The following is a 16,443-nucleotide window of genomic DNA, read 5'->3' on the forward strand; positions in this document are numbered from 1 at the left end:
ACTTTTTAAGTCCTTCATAATTGCAGTGCACTCCCAATGCAGCAGGGCTGGCCTCCTGCCTCACAAACACAAGCTGCTGTTCGCCCAATTATTGTCTTAATTCAACAGTTTTCTTTAAATAATGCCAGCAGCCACCTTCACCCTCTCCTGTGTTCTTTAATAAAAACCCTGAGGGCTGTCCCCCTGGACACCAACCAGCAAACTTCTGCCGCTTTGACGGTTAGGAGAAAGATATCCCACCTGCCGGCGTTGATGACGGATCTGGCAGATGGCGGGTTCATAGAAATCACATGACTTCCTGTAAACTGAGAACAGATTTTTCTGTGATGCAGCGGCACTCAGAGGGAGGGGCTGGAAGCAGATATAACACCGAGCTGGAGGGGAGAAGGAAACTGTTCAGCTTCAGGACGTCTGCAGATACATATATATATTATATATATATATATATATATATATATATATATTATATTATATTATATATATACATTATATTATATTATATATATATTATATTATATATATATTATATTATATATATATACCGTCACAGACAAACAGAACTACGAACATGACCAGCAGCGTGTCACGTAAGTACATTTAAAGCTTTATGCTGCTGTAACATAGTGTTTAATTAGAGCTTTATGCTGCTGTAACATAGTGTTTAATTACAGCTTTATGCTGCTGTAACATAGTGTTTAATCACAGCTTTATGCTGCTGTAACATAGTGTTTAATCACAGCTTTATGCTGCTGTAACATAGTGTTTAATTACAGCTTTATGCTGCTGTAACATAGTGTTTAATCACAGCTTTATGCTGCTGTAACATAGTGTTTAATCACAGCTTTATGCTGCTGTAACATAGTGTTTAATCACAGCTTTATGCTGCTGTAACATAGTGTTTAATCACAGCTTTATGCTGCTGTAACATAGTGTTTAATTACAGCTTTATGCTGCTGTAACATAGTGTTTAATTAGAGCTTTATGCTGCTGTAACATAGTGTTTAATTAGAGCTTTATGCTGCTTTAATTTAATTACAGAAACAAACACTGAAAACCACATTTTATGTTTCCACTGCTCCTCTTTCAGAGCTTTTTCAGTTCATTTTGTTAAAAATTAGTGATTCTTGTGCCTCTCCGGGCTTCTTATTTATCGGCTCCTCTTACATCGTCAGCAGTACTTGAAGACTAAATACTTTAACAAATACTTGTGTGTTCTGTCATGAAATGTTGTCTTGAATAAGGTTTCCTCTCAGCTTTAGGCCCCTCAGAGCCCCTCCCTCGTTGGATGTCTGGGAGCCATCCTTGAGGGGGGGGCTCTGTCACAGTCTGCTCAGTGTGTCATAGTTTATGTTAATCCTGTTTTCAGGTCATGTTCTAGTCGTGTTTTTCCTGTTCAGTTCACCTGGTTAATTGTTCTCAGCTGCAGCTCATGTCACTGATCACCTCCAGAGTATTTAGCTTCCTGGTTTACTTTCAGTCACTGCAGAATCCTCACTATCCCTGCAAGTCTGGTTTCATGCCTCACAGCATTAGTAAGATAACAGTGTTTTTTCATAGCCCTGTTCATAGTACTCATAGCCATAGTCGTGTTTTTGTTTTCATGTTCAAGTCCTTTTGATGATCCGGCTTTGTTCCCTGTCTTGATTTTTGGAATAAACCTTCTTTTTTTAACTAAAGAGAACTGCATCTGGGTCCCACCTTCCCTCGATCCTGACAGTTTTGTGGTGTTTCTTGGTGAAATGTTTGAAATGTTTCTTGTTATTTTAGAGTTCATCGCCTACTTTGACCTGCAGACAGCTGAATAAATCTCACAAAGATTCAAACGTGCGTTCATTAAAACTTTCCCTGTGCATCCTACTGTCGTTATCAACATGAATAATGTGTTATTTTCCAACAGAGCCCAACAAACCAGGACTCAGGATGGTGCTGGTTGGGAAAACTGGGGTTGGGAAGAGTGCATCAGGAAACACCATCTTAGGGAGGAAAGATGCTTTTGAATCCAAACTGTCTCCTTCCTCACTGACATCGGTTTGTAAGAAAGAAACAGCAGAGGTCGAAGGTCAAACTGTGGCTGTGGTTGATACTCCAGGTCTGTTTGACACCAAAGACAAGGAAAAAGTGAAGAGAGAGATCGTAAGATGCATCTCGTTTGCTGCTCCTGGTCCTCATGTGTTCCTGGTTGTGATCCAACCCAACAGATTCACAGAAGAAGAACAAAGAACTGTTGAACTCATTCAGAAGCTCTTTGGAGAGCAGGCGGCACGTTACACTATGGCCTTGTTCACCCATGGAGATGATCTGGAGGCAGAGGAGGTCAACATAGAAACGTTCATTGGTCAAAGTTCAGCTGTTCGTGCCTTCATCGGTCAGTGTGGTGGAGGATATCATGTCCTGAACAACAGAGAGAAGAATCCCTCTCAGGTCAGAGAGCTGCTGAGGAAGATCAACACCATGGTGGAGAGAAATGGAGGGAGCTACTTCACCAACGAGATGTTACAGCAAGCTGAGAGGGCCATCAAAGAAGAAGCAGAGCAGCTTATGAACAAAAGCCCAGATATGACGCCGACAGAAGCAAGAAGAAAGGCAGAGGAGAAAAATGAATTACTTAAAACTGCCTTGGCCATTGGGGGCGGAGTTGGGGGCGGTTTAGGAGTAGCAGCTGGACTGGCTACTGGAGCTGCTGCTGGAGCTGCTGCTGGACTGGCTACTGGAGCTGTGGCAGGTCCACTGGGAGCAGCAGTGGGACTTCTGATCGGGATTATAGCTTCATTATTTGACAACGGATGTGTTATAATGTGATAACTATTCTATTACTGATGAAGCCGCAGCTCCTCAAAGAAAAAGAAAAGATTGTTTCTGCTTTTCCTGCTTTTTTCTGGATGTATCATCAGAACTAACTGTTTTATATCCCAGTTTGCATCTGCATTTCAGTAATGAATGCTGATGTTTTATCACATATCAGTGGGCTCTTCTTATTATCTTACTGTGCTTGTATCTGATTGGACTAGTTAAGGGCCCTGAGATGACATTTGTTGTAAGTAAAACTGAATTGAATTGGATTTAACTGCCAGATCTGTGTATCCCGCTCACTTTATCTGTGTTCTGACATGCTAATAAAGATCCAAATAAATTCTGTGTCAGCGTTCATCTGTTCAGCTGCAACACACAAAGGAAATGCTTTAAATGTGCCCCTGCTGATCCGAGCCTGACGCTCTGTGCTGTTTCCAGGCTCAGACTCAGGATTGTGTTGGTCGGGAAAACCGGAGGTTTTTCAGTCCAAGCTGTCGCCGTCTTCACAGACGTCAAAGTGTCAGAAGGAACCAGCGGTTGGTCGGTTATTCAGTTAGTTATTCAGTTGGTTGGTTATTCAGTCGGTTATTCAGTTAGTTATTCAGTTAGTTATTCAGTTAGTTATTCAGTTGGTTGGTTATTCAGTCGGTTATTCAGTTAGTTATTCAGTTAGTCGGTTATTCAGTTAGTTGGTTATTCAGTCAGTTATTCAGTTGGTCGGTTATTCAGTCGGTTATTCAGTTAGTTATTCAGTTAGTCGGTTATTCAGTTAGTTGGTTATTCAGTCAGTTATTCAGTTAGTTATTCAGTTAGTCGGTTATTCAGTTAGTTGGTTATTCAGTTGGTCGGTTATTCAGTCGGTTATTTAGTTAGTTATTCAGTCAGTTATTCAGTCGGTTATTCAGTTGGTTATTCACTTAGTCGGTTATTCAGTTAGTTGGTTATTCAGTTAGTTTTTCAGTCAGTTATTCAGTCGGTTATTCAGTTAGTTATTCAGTTAGTCGGTTATTCAGTTAGTCGGTTATTCAGTCAGTTATTCAGTCGGTTATTCAGTCAGTTATTCAGTCGGTTATTCAGTTACTTATTCAGTTAGTCGGTTATTCAGTCGGTTATTCAGTTAGTTATTCAGTTAGTAGGTTATTCAGTTACTTATTCAGTTAGTCGGTTATTCAGTCGGTTATTCAGTTAGTTATTCAGTTAGTTATTCAGTTAGTCGGTTATTCAGTCGGTTATTCAGTTGGTTGGTTATTCAGTTAGTTGGTTATTCAGTTACTTATTCAGTTAGTTATTCAGTTAGTCGGTTATTCAGTCGGTTATTCAGTTGGTTATTCAGTCAGTTATTCAGTTGGTTGGTTATTCAGTCGGTTATTCAGTCAGTTATTCAGTCGGTTATTCAGTTAGTTGGTTATTCAGTTAGTTATTCAGTTAGTCGGTTATTCAGTTAGTCGGTTATTTAGTCGGTTATTCAGTTAGTTATTCAGTTAGTCGGTTATTCAGTTGGTTGGTTATTCAGTTGGTTATTCAGTTGGTTATTCAATTAGTTGGTTATTCACTTAGTTGGTTATTCAGTTAGTTGGTTATTCAGTTAGTTATTCAGTCAGTTATTCAGTCAGTTATTCAGTCGGTTATTCAGTTGGTTATTAAGTTAGTCGGTTATTCAGTTAGTTATTCAGTTAGTCGGTTATTCAATTGGTTGTTTATTCAGTTGGTTATTCAGTTGGTTATTCAGTTAACTGGTTATTCAGTTGGTTATTCAGTTGGTTATTCAGTTAGTTATTCAATTAGTTGGTTATACACTTAGTTGGTTATTCAATTAGTTGGTTATTCAGTTAGTTATTCAATTAGTTGGTTATTCACTTAGTTGGTTATTCAGTTAGTTGGTTATTCAGTTAGTTATTCAGTCAGTTATTCAGTCGGTTATTCAGTTACTTATTCAGTTAGTCGGTTATTCAGTCAGTTATTCAGTCGGTTATTCAGTTACTTATTCAGTTAGTCGGTTATTCAGTCGGTTATTCAGTCGGTTATTCAGTTAGTTATTCAGTTAGTCGGTTATTCAATTGGTTGTTTATTCAGTTGGTTATTCAGTTGGTTATTCAGTTAACTGGTTATTCAGTTGGTTATTCAGTTACTTATTCAATTAGTAGGTTATTCAGTCGGTTATTCAGTTAGTTATTCAGTTAGTCGGTTATTCAGTCGGTTATTCAGTTGGTTATTCAGTCAGTTATTCAGTTGGTTGGTTATTCGGTTGGTTATTCAGTCAGTTATTCAGTAGGTTATTCAGTTACTTATTCAATTAGTAGGTTATTCAGTCGGTTATTCAGTTAGTTATTCAGTTAGTCGGTTATTCAGTCGGTTATTCAGTTGGTTATTCAGTCAGTTATTCAGTTAGTCGGTTATTCAGTTGGTTATTCAGTCAGTTATTCAGTTGGTTGGTTATTCGGTTGGTTATTCAGTCAGTTATTCAGTCGGTTATTCAGTTAGTTGGTTATTCAGTTAGTTATACAGTTAGTCGGTTATTTAGTCGGTTATTCAGTTAGTTATTCAGTTAGTCGGTTATTCAGTTGGTTGGTTATTCAGTTGGTTATTCAGTTGATTATTCAGTTGGTTATTCAGTCGGTTATTCAGTTAGTTATTCACTTAGTAGGTTATTCAGTTAGTCGGTTATTCAGTTAGTTATTCAGTCAGTTATTCAGTCGGTTATTCAGTTACTTATTCAGTTAGTCGGTTATTCAGTCGGTTATTCAGTTAGTTATTGACTTAGTCGGTTATTCAGTTAGTCGGTTATTCAGTTAGTTATTCAGTTAGTCGGTTATTCAGTCGGTTCTTCAGTTAGTTATTCAGTTAGTCAGTTATTCAGTCGGTTATTCAGTTAGTCGGTTATTCAGTTAGTTATTCAGTCAGTTATTCAGTCGGTTATTCAGTTACTTATTCAGTTAGTCGGTTATTCAGTGGGTTATTCAGTTAGTTATTCAGTTAGTCGGTTATTCAGTTAGTTATTCAGTTAGTCGGTTATTCAGTCGGTTCTTCAGTTAGTTATTCAGTTAGTCGGTTATTCAATTAGTCGGTTATTCAGTTACTTATTCAGTTAGTCGGTTATTCAGTCGGTTCTTCAGTTAGTTATTCAGTTAGTTATTCAGTTAGTCGGTTATTTAGTCGGTTATTCAGTTAGTTATTGACTTAGTCGGTTATTCAGTTAGTCGGTTATTCAGTTAGTTATTCAGTTAGTCGGTTGTTCAGTCGGTTCTTCAGTTAGTTATTCAGTTAGTCAGTTATTCAGTCGGTTATTCAGTTAGTCGGTTATTCAGTTAGTTATTCAGTCAGTTATTCAGTCGGTTATTCAGTTACTTATTCAGTTAGTCGGTTATTCAGTGGGTTATTCAGTTAGTTATTCAGTTAGTCGGTTATTCAGTTAGTTATTCAGTTAGTCGGTTATTCAGTCGGTTCTTCAGTTAGTTATTCAGTTAGTCGGTTATTCAGTTAGTCGGTTATTCAGTCGGTTATTCAGTTAGTCGGTTATTCAGTCGGTTATTCAGTTGGTCATTCAGTTAGTTATTCAGTTAGTCGGTTATTTAGTCGGTTATTCAGTTAGTTATTCAGTAAGTCGGTTATTCAGTTGGTTGGTTATTCAGTTGGTTATTCAGTTGGTTATTCAGTTAGTTGGTTATTCAGTTAGTTGGTTATTCAGTTGATTATTCAGTTGGTTATTCAGTCGGTTATTCAGTCGGTTATTCAGTTACGTATTCAGTTAGTCAGTTATTCAGTCGGTTATTCAGTTACTTATTCAGTTAGTCAGTTATTCAGTTTATTATTCAGTTAGTCGGTTATTCAGTTGGTTATTAAGTTAGTTGGTTATTCAGATAGTCGGTTATTCAGTCGGTTATTCAGTTAGTTATTCAGTTAGTTGGTAATTCAGTTGATTATTCAGTTGGTTATTCAGTTAGTTGGTTATTCAGTTGGTTATTCAGTCAGTTATTCAGTCGGTTATTCAGTTAGTTATTCACTTAGTTGGTTATTCACTTAGTTGGTTATTCAGTTAGTCGGTTATTCAGTCAGTTATTCAGTTGGTTATTAAGTTAGTTGGTTATTTAGTCGGTTATTCAGTTAGTTATTCAGTTAGTCGGTTATTCAGTTGGTTGGTTATTCAGTTGGTTATTCAGTTGGTTATTCAGTTAACTGGTTATTCAGTTAATATTCAGTTGGTTATTCAGTCAGTTATTCAATTGGTTATTCAGTCAGTTATTCAGTTACTTATTCAGTTAGTCGGTTATTCAGTTAGTTATTCAGTTAGTCGGTTATTCAGTTACTTATTCAGTTAGTCGGTTATTCAGTTAGTTATTCAGTTAGTCGGTTATTCAGTCGGTTATTCAGTCAGTTATTCAGTCGGTTATTCAGTTAGTTGGTTATTCAGTTAGTTATTCTGTTAGTTGGTTATTCAGTCAGTTATTCAGTTAGTTATTCAGTTAGTCGGTTTTTCAGTTGGTTGGTTATTCAGTCGGTTATTCAGTTGGTTATTCAGTTGGTTATTCAGTTGGTTATTCAGTCAGTTATTCAGTCGGTTATTCAGTTAGTTATTCAGTTAGTCGGTTATTCAGTTAGTTATTCAGTTGGTTGGTTATTCAGTTGGTTGGTTATTCAGTTGGTTATTCAGTTAGTCGGTTATTCAGTCGGTTATTCAGTTGGTTATTCAGTTAGTTGGTTATTCAGTTACTTATTCAGTTAGTCGTTTATTCAGTTAGTTATTCAGTTGGTTGGTTATTCAGTCGGTTATTTAGTTAGTTATTCAGTCGGTTATTCAGTTAGTTATTCAGTTGGTTGGTTATTCAGTCGGTTATTTAGTTAGTTATTCAGTCGGTTATTCAGTTAGTTATTCAGTTGGTTGGTTATTCAGTCGGTTATTCAGTCGGTTATTCAGTTGGTTATTCAGTTAGTTGGTTATTCAGTTACTTATTCAGTTAGTCGTTTATTCAGTTAGTTATTCAGTTGGTTGGTTATTCAGTCAGTTATTCAGTTAGTTATTCAGTTGGTTGGTTATTCAGTCGGTTATTCAGTTAGTTATTCAGTTAGTCGGTCATTCAGTCGGTTATTCAGTCGGTTATTCAGTTAGTTATTCAGTTAGTCGGTTATTCAGTTACTTATTCAGTTAGTCGTTTATTCAGTTAGTTATTCAGTTGGTTGGTTATTCAGTCGTTTATTCAGTTAGTTATTCAGTTGGTTGGTTATTCAGTCAGTTATTCAGTTAGTTATTCAGTTGGTTGGTTATTCAGTCGGTTATTCAGTCGGTTATTCAGTTAGTCGGTTATTCAGTTAGTTATTCAGTTAGTCGGTTATTCAGTTAGTTATTCAGTTGGTTGGTTATTCAGTCAGTTATTCAGTTAGTTATTCAGTTAGTCGGTCATTCAGTTAGTTATTCAGTTGGTTGGTTATTCAGTCGGTTATTCAGTTAGTTATTCAGTTAGTCGGTTATTCAGTTAGTTATTCAGTTGGTTGGTTATTCAGTCGGTTATTCAGTTAGTTATTCAGTTGGTTGGTTATTCAGTCGGGTATTCAGTTAGTTATTCAGTTAGTCGGTTATTCAGTTAGTTATTCAGTTGGTTGGTTATTCAGTCGGTTATTCAGTTAGTTATTCAGTTGGTTGGTTATTAAGTTAGTTTTTCAGTTGGTTGGTTATTCAGTCGGTTATTCAGTTAGTCGGTTATTCAGTTAGTTATTCAGTTGGTTGGTTATTCAGTCGGTTATTCAGTTAGTCGGTTATTCAGTTAGTTATTCAGTTGGTTGGTTATTCAGTCGGTTAGTCAGTTAGTTTTTCAGTTGGTTGGTTATTCAGTTAGTTATTCAGTTGGTTGGTTATTCAGTTAGATATTCAGTTAGTCGGTTATTCAGTTAGTTATTCAGTTGGTTGCTTATTCAGTCGGTTATTCAGTTAGTTATTCAGTTGGTTGGTTATTCAGTCGGTTATTCAGTTAGTTTTTCAGTTGGTTGGTTATTCAGTCGGTTATTCAGTTAGTCGGTTATTCAGTCGGTTATTCAGTTAGTTATTCAGTTAGTTATTCAGTTGGTTGGTTATTCAGTTGGTTGGTTATTCAGTTAGTTATTCAGTTAGTCGGTTATTCAGTTAGTTATTCAGTTGGTTGGTTATTCAGTCGGTTATTCAGTTAGTTATTCAGTTAGTCGGTCATTCAGTTAGTTATTCAGTTGGTTGGTTATTCAGTCGGTTATTCAGTTAGTTATTCAGTTAGTCGGTTATTCAGTTGGTTATTCAGTTGGTTGGTTATTCAGTCGGTTATTCAGTTAGTTATTCAGTTGGTTGGTTATTCAGTCGGGTATTCAGTTAGTTATTCAGTTAGTCGGTTATTCAGTTAGTTATTCAGTTGGTTGGTTATTCAGTCGGTTATTCAGTTAGTTATTCAGTTGGTTGGTTATTCAGTTAGTTTTTCAGTTGGTTGGTTATTCAGTTAGTTATTCAGTTAGTTTTTCAGTTTGTCGGTTATTCAGTCGGTTATTCAGTTAGTCGGTTATTCAGTTAGTTATTCAGTTGGTTGGTTATTCAGTCGGTTAGTCAGTTAGTTTTTCACTTGGTTGGTTATTCAGTCGGTTATTCAGTTAGTCGGTTATTCAGTTAGTTATTCAGTTGGTTGGTTATTCAGTTAGATATTCAGTTAGTCGGTTATTCAGTTAGTTATTCAGTTGGTTGGTTATTCAGTCGGTTATTCAGTTAGTCGGTTATTCAGTCGGTTATTCAGTCGGTTATTCAGTTAGTTATTCAGTTGGTTGGTTATTCAGTTAGTTATTCAGTTAGTTATTCAGTTGGTTGGTTATTCAGTCGGTTATTCAGTTAGTTATTCAGTTGGTTGGTTATTCAGTTAGTCGGTTATTCAGTTAGTTATTCAGTTGGTTGGTTATTCAGTTAGATATTCAGTTAGTCGGTTATTCAGTTAGTTATTCAGTTGGTTGCTTATTCAGTCGGTTATTCAGTTAGTTATTCAGTTGGTTGGTTATTCAGTCGGTTATTCAGTTAGTTATTCAGTTGGTTGGTTATTCAGTTAGATATTCAGTTAGTCGGTTATTCAGTTAGTTATTCAGTTGGTTGCTTATTCAGTCGGTTATTCAGTTAGTTATTCAGTTGGTTGCTTATTCAGTCGGTTATTCAGTTAGTTATTCAGTTGGTCGGTTATTCAGTCGGTTATTCAGTTAGTTATTCAGTTGGTTGGTTATTCAGTTAGTTATTCAGTTAGTTATTCAGTTGGTTGGTTATTCAGTCGGTTATTCAGTTAGTTATTCAGTTGGTTGGTTATTCAGTTAGTTATTCAGTTAGTTATTCAGTTGGTTGGTTATTCAGTCGGTTATTCAGTCGGTTATTCAGTTAGTCAGTTATTCAGTTGATTATTCAGTTAGTCGGTTATTCAGTCGGTTATTCAGTCGTTTATTCAGTCGGTTATTCAGTTAGTTATTCAGTTGGTTGGTTATTCAGTCGGTTATTCAGTTAGTTATTCAGTTGGTTGGTTATTCAGTCGGTTATTCAGTTATTTTTTCAGTTGGTTGGTTATTCAGTCGGTTATTCAGTCGGTTATTCAGTCGGTTATTCAGTTAGTTATTCAGTTGGTTGGTTATTCAGTTAGTTATTCAGTTAGTTATTCAGTTGGTTGGTTATTCAGTTGGTTGGTTATTCAGTCGGTTATTCAGTCGTTTATTCAGTCGGTTAGTCAGTTAGTTTTTCAGTTTGTTGGTTATTCAGTTAGTCGGTTATTCAGTCGTTTATTCAGTCGTTTATTCAGTCGGTTATTCAGTCGGTTATTCAGTTAGTTGGTTATTCAGTTAGATATTCAGTTGGTTATTCAACTCTTTTCACCGTTTTTTTAACTAAGTAGCAGGTGAGAAGGTATCATTAAACACTGCTGTGTAACATACAGAACTGCTTCAATAAAAACATTCGTCCCTGAAAGAGTCAAAGGTATTGATCTGCTTATAGTCATCCTGATTAGAGCTGAACTCAGCTCAGAACTCTCCTGCCGTGCACGTGTGAAACAGGAAGTACCAACAGCACTCCTGCTCAGACGAATAAACAGCGGTTACAGCTGTGCACATACATGCTGTAACCCAAAGAAGTGCGTCCATCTCCACATGAGATCACTCAGATTTTATTATTTTACTCTAAGCTCATTAAGTGGTCGGTTCTCTGAAAGGTCTCAGAGTTTCAGGAAATACGTTGAAAGCATCCACTGAGAGCCGCGCTGTGACCGAGGCCCTGAAGGCAGCACGGTCCTCGGTTCCCATCTTGTTCTCGGACATCACACACTCCAAATCGTCTGCTCCCCACCACCTTCCAGTTTTTGATCCTCAGTCAGTGAGTCCATCCACAGCCCCGCCGGGCCTCTGGTTTGTTCTGATTGTTGCATCATTCTTCTTCAGGGTTATTTTAACCCTTCATTCATTCATTTGGAAAGATTCCAGCTGAATAAATAGGATTTTTTTAATAAAATAGAGGTCTTAAACCTCAAAATCATAATCTCTTAACGTCACCTGCCTGATTTCAGATAAAAGAGCTCAAAAGCAGGTTTTAATTTCTTGATCAGGGAAAGAAGGAAAAAACTGACGTCTCCCTGAACTCAAATCACAAGTTGAATGAGTGATGAAGCTGTTGTTCGTGCCTCTCTGAGGAGGACCTCTTCTTCGTTTGATGGTGTGAATAATTCAGTCGACTTCCTGTCTGACTGCAGGTGCAGCAGCTCCCCAGCAGGGGGAGCCGCCGCTGCCTCACTGGTTAAAAACATCTGAAACAGGAAAAAAACTGAAACATTTGAAGCTTTTCTGTTACTCTACATTAATCTCACTTTGTGTTGTTGGATGCTTTGAGTTTGAGTCGTTTTGTGTCACATCCTGTTTGTCTTGTAGAACCTTTGAGTCTTTGCATCCCTTCAGTCTCATGCATGCAGTGTTCATCATGCACCCGGTTAAATATGAGCCTCATGATGTTCAAACATCACAGCTTTGGAGGAGCTGCCCCTGAGGGACAGTGAGCAGGACTTCTGCAGGTGTCCTGTTCAACTCTTCACTTTAACACCAAACTGCACCTGATATCCGTGTCTCAGACTGTGAGGGCAGCTGCCGACCAGCAGGGGGAGCTGCTGCTGCAGACTGAGCATGGATGTTATTGGGTGAATAACAAGCTGCACAGAGACAGCTTCAGCGGTGAAATGAGTCTCAGCAGCAGGACTCTGCAGCTCCAGAACAAGTTTGTGAGCAGGTCAGAGGGAGGAGATAACGGCAGAGCGGAGGAGTGGCGGTCGGTCGCAGCTCTCAGTCAGTCTGACTCTGTCCTCCTCTCTGTCTGTCAGCATGGACCAGCCTCGTTATGGATTATTGATCATTGGCTTTCTGCTGCAGATCCACTGCTTTCTCTGTTTTCCCATCAGCGACAGCACAGGTGAGATCCACTGCTTTCATACTCCTGCTGTTCCTGTCACTTCTGTGCTGCTGCCTTCTTCTTCTGTGGTGGTTGTTCAGTCCTCCAGCCTGTGACCTCTGACCTCTCGGTCTGTCTCGGTGATGATCCTCTCCACATTTTCTCATAAATCTGAGTGTTTCAGGCGTTCAGAGAATGTGAACCATTCAGATCCCATTTCATCATATCCTGTGTGTGTGTGCAGACTCCCTTTTCCCTGCACTTTAAATCATATCAGGTACTCACACACACACACAGGCATCTTTCAGTCCTTCTGAGGACTGCAGACTGGATCATGGACAGATTACAGGCTGATCCGAGCAGGCAGGGGCCACGAGGAGTCAGGGGGATCCTGGTGGTATCCCAAAGTGTTTTATAGGCCAGAAAAAGACAAAAGAAGAAGGAGGATATGACTCAGGAGACGCGGTGGAAGAGACTCAAAGACTGGCTTCAACACGACAAAAACAGACAGGATGTGAGAAAAAGACTCAAACCAAAAGCAGCCAACCACAAACAGATAAGAGAGTGACTGAATACAGCCATGAAGAGCTCAGATAGGCTCCAAACAGACGCTGAATGAGCCTCAAATACAAAGAAACCACATGAGACACAAAGCAGCAGAGATATGAAACAACCAAAACCAGGCCACAAAACACAAGATTTAAACAGAAATGAATGATATGCAAAACAGCAACGACCATAAAGACACGCAAAACAACCCAAAGGGGATGAAAATGACATCAAATTAATCAAAACAAACAAAAATCAGATGAGAACTTCTAAAATGGGCAAAATTAAAAGTAAAATGTGACAGAAAAGGAGCCGAGACAAACGAGTGGGTGTCCAGGTGAAGGATGTGATGTCATCACCGTGCACCTGTGATGTCATCACTGTGCACACCTGGGACAGGACCGTGTGTCACGGGGAGCATTAACTTTAGTTTTAGGCCTGATTTTCTCCACACACGACATTAAAGTGACCCTTCAGCTGCTTTCATGGATCAAACAGAAACTTCCATCTTTCTGCTTCTTTCAGTAAAAACATGGAAAGTGTTTATTTATCCAGCCGAAGTCCCCGTAAAGCTGCTCTCAGCCACAGATTTTCTGTTTCTTTTGTCAGAAACTGGGACTAAAATCAGCCCATTAACACCACGAGTTAAAGGGTTTCAGACTGCCGCTCTGCTCTAATAAAACCATGAAAACTGTGCCGTGAACTCAGCTGAATTACGTGCACCGTGACCAAGTTAGAGGCAGCAGGAAGGAACCTTTAATGGACTGCTGACCCGTCCAGGTGGGACCCACCTGCTGTGGTTCCTGAAGATTCATGGAATACAGTTTAGTTCAGTTTATCTTTACAGCACCAAATCAAAACAAGGCACTTCAAAGAGACAGTCCAATTCAAGCCAATTGGAATCAAATTAAATCAAATTATTTAAATTCCAAGTGAGTCCAATTCATACAAAACCAATTAAACAAACTTGCAGAGCGAAGGAAACCAACATATTGCATCGAAACGTCTATTTCACATCTGAATGCCTTTTGTTTTGGTTTTATTTCCACTATCAAAACAGTGTTTTTATACAGATAAACTGAGAGGGTTCAGTTACGCCAGAAACTCTTCTTCAAGCCTGAGGAGCTGAACTCTGACCAGAGGACATTTGAGTGGATCAACGGGGACCCGGTGCTGAAAAAAGGACGTGGTTCCTCTAAAAGACGATGTAATACGTATGAAGACACCTGGGCTGAGGTGCAATCTGGGAGGATTCAGAGTTGTGGTGTGAAAACTTTGCACTGTCCATCCATCATCTTCCACTCATCGGAGGTCTGACAAACCCAGACATCCCTCCCCAGCTCCTCCTGGAGGATCCCGAGGTGTTCCCAGGTCTGATGGGATATATAATCCCTCCAGAGAGTTCTGGTTCTGACCCGGTTCCTCCTCCCGGGAGGCATCCTAACCAGAGGAGCCACCTCAGCTGACTCCTTTCTACGTGGAGGAGCAGCAGCTCTAATCCGAGCTCCGGATGGTGGAGCTCCTCCCCCTGATGATGGAGCTCCTCCCCCTGATGATGGAGCTCCTCCCCTTGATGGTGGAGCCCCTCCCCCCTGGATGGTGGAGCTCCTCCCCTTGATGGTGGAGCCCCTCCCCCCTGGATGGTGGAGCTCCTCCCCCCCGGCTGCAGAAGCTCCTCCCCCGGATGCAGAAGCTCCTCCCCTTGATGATGGAGCTCCTCCCCCCTGGATGGTGGAGCTCCTCCCCCCCGGATACAGAAGCTCCTCCCCTTGATGATGGAGCTCCTCCCCCTTGGATGGTGGAGCTCCTCCCCCTATCTCTAAGGCTGAGCCCCGCCCCCCTCTGAAGGAAACCACGACCTCCTTCTTTGGGTCAGAACCCAGATCTGTGAGCTCAGGTGAGGAACAAAGATGGAGCAGGAACCTGAAAGCTTCTCCTTCCGGCTCAGCTTCACCAAACGGACCGGAGCAGCGCCCTCATTACTGCTGACGGAGCCTCGAACGAAGGCTTATCTTTTTACCTCGCTCTGACAGATGTGTGACATTATGCTTGCGTCACTGGATCTGGGCGGAGCCTCCTCCAGGCCGACTGATGCGTGGTTTCAGGTTTCAGACTCCTCGGGATCTGCTGTGAAACCTGGATTCAAAGGCAGAACTGGGTCATCGACTGCTTTATGTCGCGTTTTGCCCAACTCAGCGGTCTTTGAGTCATTTGAATGAAGCAGAGCGAAGGAAAGCCGCCGTATGAAGGTGGAACATCAGTCCCGTATTTTTGAGCCTGGTGTCTTTTCCCCAAATCTCCTCCAGCCTCCTTCTTTGGTCCATCTGTAGAGCAACTTCTTCGATAAACACGTCTCTATAAACTATTGTGAGACTTTCTGTCAGGTTACAGTTATTCCTCCAGCCGTTTCCTGTCTCATACTGTTGAGCTATTCCCTTCTTTCTGTTTCAGCTCTCAGTCCGACGCTTCATGGCCTCTCTGTCCTGTTTGGTTTCTACATTTTGTTCTTAGGTCAGAGTTCTGTCTTCAGATCCAGTTTGTTTTCTCAGATTTGACTTTTTGTTCTTTGTGTTTTAGTTTCCATTATTTAGTTCTCGTCATTTTGCTTGGATTCCCTCAGTTAATGTTTTTATTTCAGAGACCCTTGTTCCTATTCTCTGTTTTCAGTCTCCACAGCTGTTGTTGGTTTGTTGATCATCGTTGTTTGTGTTCTTTGTCAATTAAGTGTTTAATCTTCCTTGTCTTAGTCTTTATGATTTGCAGCTTTGCTGCACTGTCAGTTTTGCTTTAATAACAGCCTCAGTAATCGTCCATCTGTCCATCTTTACTGTGAGTTACTGTTACACTGTGCACATGTGGCATGTTTCTGATAAAGATGGAGGTCTCCAGGTACAACTGTTTAATGAGGTTAATAAATCCAAAATGTTTAAACGCAGTAATTAACGGTTCACATGCATTACTACGAGTTACGCTGTGCACATCTCTGGCTTGGTCCATTACTGTTAGCATTGTTTGCTAGCATCTGCTGCTAACTTACAGCTAGCTGCTAACTTACAGCTAACTGCTGACTCACAGCTAACTGCTGACTCACAGCTAACTGCTGACTCACAGCTAACTGCTAACTTACAGCTAACTGCTAACTTACAGCTAACTGCTAACTTATAGCTAACTACTAACTTACAGCTAACTGCTAACTTACAGCTAACTGCTGACTCACAGCTAACTGCTAACTTACAGCTAACTGCTGACTCACAGCTAACTGCTAACTTACAGCTAACTGCTGACTCACAGCTAACTGCTAACTTATAGCTAACTACTAACTTACAGCTAACTGCTAACTTATAGCTAACTACTAACTTACAGCTAACTGCTAACTTACAGCTAACTGCTGACTCACAGCTAACTGCTAACTTACAGCTAACTGCTGACTCACAGCTAACTGCTAACTTACAGCTAACTGCTGACTCACAGCTAACTGCTAACTTATAGCTAACTACTAACTTACAGCTAACTGCTAACTTATAGCTAACTACTAACTTACAGCTAACTACTAACTTACAGCTAACTGCTAACTTATAGCTAACTACTAACTTACAGCTAACTGCTAACTTATAGCTAACTACTAACTTACAGCTAACTGCTGACTCACAGCTAACTGCTAACTTACAGCTAACTGCTGACTCACAGCTACATGCTAACTCGCA

General features: G+C 39.8%; 2 protein-coding genes across 2 annotated transcripts in view; both read left to right on the forward strand.

Moving 5' to 3' along the window:
* The first annotated feature begins 525 nt into the window (after positions 1–525).
* LOC140279931 (GTPase IMAP family member 9-like) lies at positions 526–3,081 on the forward strand. The gene is made up of 2 exons (XM_072375155.1): positions 526–587; positions 1,898–3,081. Exons 1-2 carry the CDS (start codon positions 569–571, stop codon positions 2,797–2,799), a joined length of 921 nt encoding a protein of 306 aa, XP_072231256.1. The 5' UTR covers positions 526–568; the 3' UTR covers positions 2,800–3,081.
* Positions 3,082–12,023: 8,942 nt separating this feature from the next.
* Positions 12,024–16,443, forward strand: part of LOC140279918 (A disintegrin and metalloproteinase with thrombospondin motifs 2-like) — a 72,748-nt gene continuing 68,328 nt past the window's right edge. The window contains exon 1 of the mRNA XM_072375143.1: positions 12,024–12,211. Within this exon, the coding sequence (XP_072231244.1) occupies positions 12,124–12,211 (88 nt within the window). The 5' untranslated portion in view covers positions 12,024–12,123. The remainder of the gene's footprint in view (positions 12,212–16,443) is intronic.

This window comes from Leuresthes tenuis, unplaced genomic scaffold (genome assembly GCF_036924035.1).
Source record: "Leuresthes tenuis unplaced genomic scaffold, fLeuTen1.0.hap1 SCAF_21, whole genome shotgun sequence".
In the NCBI taxonomy this organism is placed as follows: domain Eukaryota; kingdom Metazoa; phylum Chordata; class Actinopteri; order Atheriniformes; family Atherinopsidae; genus Leuresthes; species Leuresthes tenuis.